Consider the following 10,045-nt stretch of genomic DNA (forward strand, 5'->3'; position numbering starts at 1 on the left):
CTAGTTCCGAGCCTCACCACTGTCCCCCTCAACGTCCCAGGCCCCATTGCTGCCACCCGCGTTCCTTCCTCTTCCTGGGCCACTATCTCTGCGTTCCTGGACCAGCTTCACGCTGTGGCTGCCGAACCCGTCGGGGAAAACCTCTCGTGGGGACTGCGAGCACCACGTGCGACCCTAAAACCCCAGATCTCCTCTCCCGCCCTGCCGGGCTACATGCACCAGAACCCGGGCCAGCCAGGCGCGGCCTCTGGTGCGCAAGGACCCAAAATGACCGAGGACACGCCGCCACCACGAATTAAGAGGCCCCGGAGCAAACCAGGTGCCAACTCGCTGCTACTTGGCCTCTCTCTGGGAGGAGGTGTAGGTGTGTGAGCCGGGGAAGGGGAGCGAGCAGCGTTCTCAGGCGGGCGCAGTCAAGGCGCCGCGGCCTGCGCAGCCCCGAGGGCCCTGCGTCGCTCTCCCGAGCCAAGGTTCTCAGGAGCGGGCCGCGGAAAAGACGTTAGCGGGAGGAGTTAGCGGCTGTTGGGAGAACGGGTTCAAGGAAACAGTCCCTTCCAAACCCCGGCCATCGCGGGGTGGGCCTGCTTCCTCCCTCCCAGGCATCTGCCACAAGAGGCGCCGCTACCCACAGCGACCGCCCGCCCCGGCAAGCCGGAACAGGTCCGGGTAGGAGGAGCCGGGGCCCGTCGCCGGTTGGCCCCACCCGGCCCTGAACGCCCAGGGGTCGCGTGCGTCCGCCCGGAGCATACCAGGTGAGGGGACGCCATAGCGAAGCGGCCTCAGAGCTCACACGCCCCCTGCGGTTGGCATGGAAACAACCCCGCGAGGCTCGGGAGCTCCGCTGATTGGCCGATTTAACAGACGCGGGGAGTGGGTGCTGAAAGTAAATAGCTCTGAGCACTGGGCCACCAAAGCTGGGACTCTGGCGCCCAGACTGAAATTTATTAACATCTCGGTCTCCTTCCGCCCCGCCCCGCCCCCTTCGGCGGCTCCTCATTCCCAGTCTTCGTGTGCACTTCCTAATTGTTTGAGGCAGATGTATAAAGATATAAGACGGAGAAGAGCGAGGCCCGCTGTGGGTTCCAAGCAGGTTTTGGGGACTTGTCTTGTGGGAAGAGGGCCGCGGAAGAGCACCCTGCTTATCACTTGGGAAAGGGACGTACTTTCCCACAGCGATGTATCTTGGGTCATTTGTTTGCAGGCAGGGGGGTGGTAGGGTGACGAATAAGCATCATAGCCCGGAAAGACACGGGCTTGTAGGTTTGGATTCCCAATTAACGTGGGGCTTAGTGTCTCGGCTTGGAGGTTTGTCAAATGTCTCTCTCTCTTTCCTTCCAGCCATCAACCAGATCTTGGAAGAAAGCCTGGAGAGATTCAAGTCACTGTTTTGGTTCAAAGCAGCTTTGATCGCTTGCACTGTGGCTTAGGCCCTTTCAGCCCTAATAATTGCAGGGAAGATATCTGTCACAGTGCACTCTTTTCTGGAGATTCGCTGCATCCTTGGAGCCCCTGGTGGAAGAGGTTGACTAACCGGCTTGTCTGTTTCTCCTTCCTTGCTAGCAGTAGCCTGTGGAGACTGAGGCTATGCATCTCAGCAGCTCCAAGAGTGGAGTAGTGCTGGCTCCAGTGTCCCGAGGTCCTGATGCCTGTCAGATGATCACCAGAGCCCAGCTTGGCCAGGATCCCCCACAAAGAACAGTACTAGGGGTGCTAACTGAGAATGGGCAGTACAGGAGGACCTGTGGCCAGGTAATGCCTGAGAAGAGCCGGGAAGGCTACTTGTTGAGAAGGGCTCTCATGTCTTGGTGGGAGGTGGGTTTCTCTTGAAATTTTACCTCCAAAGTCTTCTTGAGTATTCAACCATGGAATCTGGACTATAGGGACACTGTTTGTTTTTTTTTTTTTTTTAAAGATTACATTGTCAGGTCCCTTTTCCAGCTAGAAACATGAATAATTTTCTTTGTTATTTTGCCAATATCAAGGAAATAACATACTGTTTAGGTCAAGTATGTGTAAAGTCAGTTAAGTTCTGGGCTAAAAGGAAATGTGAATGCCCCACAATAAACTATGGAACTGAGGATCTTCCAGATTGGAGTGGTGTTCAGATTGATCTAGGCTGTGCCTGAAGCATCCTGGATAACCTTTGTTAAGCTCATTGGTGTTGGTGTTAGAATCAGGATTGGATCCGGCTATACTAGATTACTTCCAAATGCATGCTTCAAAAGTCCTTCTCCTCAGGACAAAGGACAGTTAGGTAACTGTCATGGGCCATCTGATATCAGTTGCTTGTGCTTAACTGATCATAGGTACCTCCCTTAACAGACTGTAAACAAATTCAGACACTTAAAATGCAAATGAGGAGTTTGGATCCTTAAGAATGAATTTTGAAATTAAAAAAAAATATTCCTCAAGTATGTTATTAGACAAGCTTCTCAGAACTGTGCCTTAAGCCTGTACTGCACATCTATAGTTGAACGAAGTTGGCAATGGTACAGTGGAATAGGTGGGCAGGTATTCTTTCCATTGTATAGATGGGAAATTTTGAGAGGTTTAAGAACCCTCCACCTGAAAAAAAAAAGCTATGATGGAGGCCAGGTCAGAAGCCTCATATACTGACTCATCTACTGACTGTTCAAGGCATCTGTGTTTTGGTGGCATCTGGTTTTGGGAGAAAATTACCCAAAGTAATCTGTTACAAGCTTTGGAAAAAACTGAGTAAAGGTGGTTTTAACAAACTTAATTTGCTTAGCGATGTTTACTTCTTTAAACTTTAAGTCTAAAACCTCTCATGAATTGGTAGTTACTCCTATGCTCACTTTAAATTCATAACCGTTAGCTAACCTCTATGTCGCCAGGCACTACCTCTACATTTCCCGGTTCTATTCCTCTACAACCTTCTTATAGAAACCATCTATTTTACACTTTCCCTTCTCTCTTTATCCTCCAAAGCCTCTATCTCCATCCTTCCTCTCAGCTAATAACTTTATATCCTATTTTCCTAGAAATATAGATGCAACCAGAAGAGAATTTCCACATGCTCCCATGTATCATATACTCTGCCATCCCCCTCCTGCTTCATGACACATGTGTCCCTGCTGTCATGTAAGGTGAACCCCCATGTGTGCAGCACACCTGATGCCCTCTTGCCTCTTCAAGGATATCATTCCATCAGCTCTTCTTTCTCAGTTTTCTCTTCTCTACTGGGTCAAACCCAGAAGCATGCAAATATACTGTGATTTTTTTTTTCAGTCTTAAAAACCTTTCAGCTACAAAGCTCTTGGCAGCAACTGTCCCATTCATGGCAGTGTTTCTTGAGAGTTAGTCTACTGTAAACTCCATCAGGATGAGGATTTTGCACATCAGGCTTTGTGCTGTATTCCCAGTGTTTAGAATAGTGCCTGGCCAGGGTAGCAGGCAAGTGTTTGTTGAATGAATACTCTGTCTCAAATTCTTCTCTTGTTGTCTTTGACTCAATTCTTAATCCTTTCCTTACTTGACTGATTGGCGGCATTTGACACTATTGATCACTCTTTATTCCTTGAAATAGTTTCTTCTCTCTCAACCTGGAAAACACGGCTCTCTCCTGGTTTCCCACCTAGCTGACTGGCCACACCTCCTCAATATCTTGGTTCTTCCTCATCCAATATCTAAAAGCTAGAGTGTGCCAGGGCTTAGTATTTGATCTCAATCTGCACGCACTCCCTTAGCAATCTCTTCAAGTCTCCTGGCATTAAATACCATCTATCTGTTGATGACTCCTTCTTCTATCTCCAGTCTTATCAAATTTTAGGTAGCTCCTTTCCCAAATGTCAAATGTAGACGAAGATAAGGGCAAAGTCATCCTTTGGAAGCTTCATTTTCTGAAATTCAATTGCAGACATAGATATTTCAATTTAAGATTCCTCTCATCTTTCCAGCCTGCTGGTTTGAGTCACATGGGTTCTTAGCACCTATGAGGGCTACGGGGTGGCCTCTAACAAGAAACTTAACCGTTTTCTAGGGGATCACAGCACTCAGGTGTTTCTCTGGGTCAGAAAATGTCTTCCCTCCAGCTGGAAAGAAAGCGCTGTCTGACAGCGGGGTTCAGGTGCCAGCCAAGCAAGGATTTGACATGTACATGGATGAGCCTGAGCAAGGGGACAGAGACAGCTGCACAGGGCGAGAGGGGATGGCATTTGAGGATACCTATGAAGTAGACACCAGCACACTCAAGTCAGACCTTCACTTCCTGCTGGATTTTAACACAGGTAATGGGACTCATCTGTGGCTGATGGTACCCTGTCTTTGTAATCATCTGCAGCATTTAGTAGCATATAACTAGCAAGAGAACACCCTGAGGTAGTAACTATTTTCACAACTGCCTGTAGAGGGTTAGTGGATGGAACTAGTTTTTAACTTAAATGTTCTTACCTGATAATGTTGAACCCCCTGCAGTTTCCCCTATGCTGGTAGATTCATCTCTCCACTCCCACTCTGAAGATGCATCAGATTTTGGTACAGATGTGATGAATGTGACTGAATATGCTGAAGAAATTCATCAGTACCTTAGAGAAGCTGAAGTGAGTTTTCCCAACTTCTCCTTCAACTTCCAGCACCCCAAGCACTTCATATTAAGATAGTTACACACTCTTGGCCATAACCACTAGTGAATGGCATTCTTGTGTCGTCTAAACATGAGAACATTTATGAAAAATAATAGTTGTGAGGTGAGTAGCAGTTATTTGGACTATTTCTCTTTGACTCAAAGGGTGTGTATGTTAAGTATTTCCCTCTTGAGGATAACGATTATTGCCATTCCCCCCCTCCTTTAAGTCATCTGTTAACTAATTGCATTACAGAACCAGAATTTCACACCTTCTTCCATATCATGGTAAAGATTTATCTGGCTCTTGACTGAGTTTCCTGCTAACCTTTGCTCATGAGATTTTTAAAAATAGCAACTGTTCTATGGTGTAATCTTTCTAACATAGCGACTATTTGAATATCAAAACTTTTTTCCCCAAGCAGATAAGACACAGGCCCAAAGTGCACTACATGAGGAAACAACCAGACATCACAGAAGGCATGCGAACGATTCTGGTGGACTGGCTGGTTGAGGTGGGAGAAGAATATAAGCTTCGGACAGAGACTCTCTACCTGGCCGTCAACTTCCTGGACAGGTTTCTTTCCTGCATGTCTGTTCTGAGAGGGAAACTGCAGCTTGTAGGAACAGCAGCTCTTCTCCTGGCTTCGTAAGTGTTCTTCAGCTCAAATAATGTGAAACTTCAGCCTGTCAAAACACTTGACTTCCGTTCCCATTTATTGGAGAAATGCAGTGCTTGATAAGTAAAACTTATTCATGCCTCCTTTGATAGAATGTCATCATTTTTGCAGTGTTTACTGAGAATCTGAATCTTACCATATGTTCACTCTTCCATTTGGATGTTTAAGATCCTTTTAACAAGAAGTTCAATATCATGACTAAGGCAGCCATCAGCTCAAATTCAGGATCCAATTTAACTATTTTGTGGTGTAGTCTTTTGGCTGTACTCTGGTATGAGTAAATGTCCTATTAAAAGAGATTTTGGTTACATAAAAGTCTTCTTCATGATCTAGCAAGTGACTCATTATAACACAGTTTATTTGGTTATAGTGAATAAACTATTTTAGCTGGTTCCTGTTACTATCAATCATTCATAGCAATATCTAAATGTGTAGAAAAGGGCTAGGTTGTGGCTAATCTTCTTTTAAGTAAGTGACCTGCTAGTGAATGGTAGTTTCCTTTCTATTCTTCTGGTCTCAGACATTATACTTATTAATGCCTAAGATTTTGCAAACATTTCCCTACAGAAAGGAGAAACAAAAACAAAACCAAAGAATTGATACCAGTGAAATTGTATCATTATCTATCTCTTGGATACATAGCATCTTTTTCTAATTTAATAGAGAAAACTGAACATGATCTTTCAAAAAAATCTAAGACCGAAGGAGTTTTTTCCTGCCTTTGTGTTCAACATAACATTCTTTTCCAAAAGCTGATTTGAAGTCTATAGAATTAAGAGGAATTTACCCACATGTCTGTCATTCAGAATCTTTCAGCATATCAGAAGCCAAAACCTAAAATTCCCAGTTGGAAATTGTTTCTTTACTATCTCGTAGCAGTAAGTACGACATATCCTTGTCATACTCATGTTCTTGTTCTGGAAAGAAGCTCCTCCTCTTTTCACACCTGTACCATTTCATGATTTGTAAGTGATATTTAAGTCTGCAAGGGCCATGTGACAGGCATGGTTGTGACAGCACAAGAGGGAGAGCACAGGGTCGAAGATTTACTTCCCCAAACTCTTTCCCTTTTGTAGGAAATATGAAGAAATATATTCACCTGAAGTAGCTGAGTTTGTCTATATAACTGATGATACCTACACAAAACAACAACTGCTGAAAATGGAACACCTGCTCCTGAAGGTCCTGGCTTTTGACCTGACAGTGCCAACCACCAACCAGTTTCTCCTTCAGTACTTAAGGAGGCAAGGGGTGTGTGTCAGGACTGAGAACCTGGCCAAGGTAGGCCACGTGACTTCCAAGAACTTCAGTGCCAAATGGATAAAAAAAAGTAGCCTCCTTCAGTTCTTCCTTCCTTTTCAGTTCTTTGCCTTGGGCCCAGAAAAGCTTTTTGGCAACTGGAAGAGAACTAAGTCTAAGAGCATGACTTCTGCTTACGAGACATTACTATTAATCATGTTTGGCAGACATGGGTTGTCTAATCACCCAGGTCTTAGAAAAAATTTAAGCTTGGAAACTGTTCTCCTGTTATATACAGACCACATGCAAGCAATACCTCTTAGGTTTACAGAATGGGAACAAGATAAATATGGCTCTATTTGGCTCTAATCTCATCCTAACTTGTTAAGTAATGGAGCACTATTTGGTCATTTGGAGTTCTAGAACTTTAGTTGAAGGCACTAAAGTATTGGTTTGGAAAACTTGGTTTCCATCCATAATGATCTAATATATCTGGTATTTATATGCTATGCAAAGAGTAATAAGGGTGTCTCTATAAATTTCCCAATATGTCTCTTTTAATTTGATAAGTTCCCACTGGTACTGTTCTAGCCTCTGGACTGCATGTATTTGCCTGATAAATTAATAGCTTTAACATGGACATATTTTTGCCTTTGGCTGAAGGCTCTAGTCTGCTCCAGTGGCCAGAGCAATGCCACTTGACCAGCAGAAACCTGCACTACTAGGATAAGTAACCCATCATGTATACTGTACGGTTAGGCCAAATACTTGCCTATCCATTTTGAAATTTACTTGAAATTTATTACAACGTAAATGTTATTCTGGTTATGGACGGGCATAGCAATTATTAACCCAGTGAATAATTTTGAGCATCTATTTCTGCGCTCATCACTAGATGCACACTGAACAAAGATGACACAGTTTGTCCCCTTGACATTTCTAGGTTTGCTTGTAACCTTAGTCAAATTCCTAATTCCAATGAGATTTTCTCTCTTGTGCTTAGTATGTAGCAGAATTGAGTCTCCTTGAAGCTGACCCGTTCTTGAAATACCTTCCTTCACTGATCGCTGCAGCTGCTTATTGCCTGGCAAACTATACTGTGAACAGGCACTTCTGGGTAAGATTCTAGTTGCTTCTTTCTAGATGAACCTCAAGGCCTATCTAAAGCCTGCTCAGTAACCCTGAAGGCTTAGAATGGGCTGGCCTCTGATGAAGGAGAGTTAGTTTAATAAGGAACTGGTTGCCTTGCCCGCAGACTACAACATGCTGCTGAGTACTGCAGGTCAGTCTTCATGGCTTGGACTCAGTGGCTTAGCTCACTGGGGAGCAGAGGTTGCAGGAAGTCAAGGGGATGGTGGTGGCAAGCTCACTAAATGGAAGTAGGTCAGGGAACCTCAACACCCACCTTTATGCAAGGAGGGCTGATGCAGTGTAAGCACTGACCACTTCAATGCAAAAGATGTTGACTTTTCCCCTCTGTGTAAAATAACCTGGGTCCAGTTAGGATGGTCAGAGGTTGTATCAGGCTTTCAAAGGAACAGGGCAGTTAGCATTGCTTCTTGGCTTGTGACGGTTGGCAAGATTAGAGATGGGCCCCTAAGATTTGGTTCTGAAGGCTCACTTTGTGCTACAAGAGTGGGGCATCGACTTTTATTTTTCTAGAATTCTTATTTTTTATTCTGAATTTGGCTAAGACTCATTCATATTCTACTTAAATAGAGTGTACAGGTAAGCAGAGGCTCTTTAGAGGCTAGTAAAAAATCCTGCTCATGAGAGAATAAACTGTCCCCAAATTGAGCATTATAATTGTACAATATGAGCAAATTTAGAACTCTGTTTTTCCTAATATCTTATCTCTAAAGTCTCTGAGGAAGGATTACAGTTTCTTCTGAGATGAACATGGATACTTACTAAGTGATTAATCTCCTTTATTTAGCAGTTTTATCTTCAGATTTCTGATATCTTATAAAGCTATATGATGCATTTTTCTTCTTTTGTCTTTTGTTTTGATTAGCCAGAAACCCTTGCTACGTTTACAGGCTATTCATTAAGTGAAATTGTGCCTTGCCTGAGTGAACTGCACAAAGTGTGCCTGGGTATACCCCATCGACCTCAGCAAGCAATTAGGGAGAAGTACAAGGCTTCAAAGTAAGCTCCTGAAATTCTCTTATCTAGGCTCACTATTTAAAGCTTTAACGAGTGATAGTAATTTCAGAATTAAAAATACAACAGGGCTTCCCTGGTGGTGCAGTGGTTGAGAGTCCGCCTGCCGATGCAGGGGACACGGGTTCGTGCCCTGGTCCGGGAGGATCCCACATGCCGCGGAGCGGCTGGGCCCGTGAGCCATGGCTGCGGAGCCTGCGCGTCCGGAGCCTGTGCTCTGCAACGGGAGAGGCCACAACAGTGAGAGGCCCACGTACCGCAAAAAAAAAAAAAAAAAAAAGTGTATATCTGGTGCTAGGATGGAAAAGTAAGGCTTCATGTCAAATCAAGAAAATCAGTTTGGAGGGGCCTAGATTTATAATTTGTCAGCGTGTAGTACATCTAGTCAGCCAGCTCCTTCCTTTCTATTAAAACTACTAGAAAGTTTTCTGTGGCCCACATGAGATTTTATGAAACCAAAGTCCTTGGCTTGTGCTGAATTTGCTTTGGGTCTCATTTCAGGTACATGCAGGTGTCTCTCGTGGAACCACCCGCAGTCCTTCCTCTATGATAAGTTTCAGAACCGAAGCGCTTTCAGAACTTAATCTCCAGATCAACAGAATTGGTCTTGATTTTTATAGGTTTCTGCAGGTTGGGTCAAACTAGTGTTGCTATGATATAGATGACATATTTTTTAGAATGTAAATGTACTGAGGTTCTCTTAGACATTGGTAGCTTGTAATATAGTCTAAACTTCCTAAAGAATAAACAACTTGCCTTCTGACCACGTGTTAGGCTTATTTACTGATTACCATGGCTGACACACCTGCCTGGAATTTTAGTTGAGAGTATTACAAATGTCATCTTTATTTCAAGAATGCTTCTGTGTTGGTTTTATAAATCTGGCATGCTATTAGGATGAAGTGTTCTGAGGAAACCAGAGACTTTCATGTGTGGTAAATAGCTACTCTGAGACTCTTTCCTTCCTGTCTTTTTACTCCTCATATAGCTCTCCATAAATTGGCAAGGGATGAACTCCAAGCCTAAACAGATTAGGGAAGGGTTGTAAACAAGCACGGTCTACTCTAGTTTCCCTATTGGACCCTAGGCAGTAAAGACAGTGGGTTGAGGACTGAATTGGTCAGGTAACTCTGAGGGCTAATTTACATTTAATTCTAAGTCAGCGAAATGATGCTTACTTTGTAAAAGGATACCATTATGTCAACGTCCAGTTTTGATTTAGTCACTCATCAAGCATATATTTTAGCCCTAGAGGATGCTCAGAGAGGTAGAAAAAGAAAATTTTACCAGAGGATGGGACCTCAGAATAATTAAGCTAATCTCTCATACTCGTCCCTTGGGAGATATCCATGCTAAACGCAGCTCAAACTCAAGTTATTCA

At 44.0% G+C, this 10,045-nt stretch overlaps 1 protein-coding gene across 5 annotated transcripts; it reads left to right on the forward strand.

Annotated features, from left to right (window-relative positions):
* The first annotated feature begins 683 nt into the window (after positions 1–683).
* CCNA1 (cyclin A1) lies at positions 684–9,374 on the forward strand. 5 transcript variants are annotated; one of them, XM_082602544.1, is made up of 9 exons: positions 684–752; positions 1,339–1,749; positions 4,001–4,247; positions 4,435–4,559; positions 5,005–5,231; positions 6,339–6,543; positions 7,505–7,618; positions 8,516–8,649; positions 9,166–9,313. In XM_082602544.1, exons 2-9 carry the CDS (start codon positions 1,585–1,587, stop codon positions 9,212–9,214), a joined length of 1,266 nt encoding a protein of 421 aa, XP_082458670.1. In that variant the 5' UTR covers positions 684–752; positions 1,339–1,584; the 3' UTR covers positions 9,215–9,313. The 5 variants fall into 5 exon arrangements, with proteins under 5 accessions (XP_082458670.1, XP_082458673.1, XP_082458672.1 ...); XM_082602547.1 differs by having other exon boundaries at positions 6,339–6,513; XM_082602546.1 differs by having other exon boundaries at positions 5,008–5,231.
* Positions 9,375–10,045: the final 671 nt, after the last annotated feature.

The sequence above is a fragment of the Mesoplodon mirus genome, assembly GCF_964341445.2.
Source record: "Mesoplodon mirus genome assembly, chromosome: 17".
Classification (NCBI taxonomy): Eukaryota; Metazoa; Chordata; class Mammalia; order Artiodactyla; family Ziphiidae; genus Mesoplodon; species Mesoplodon mirus.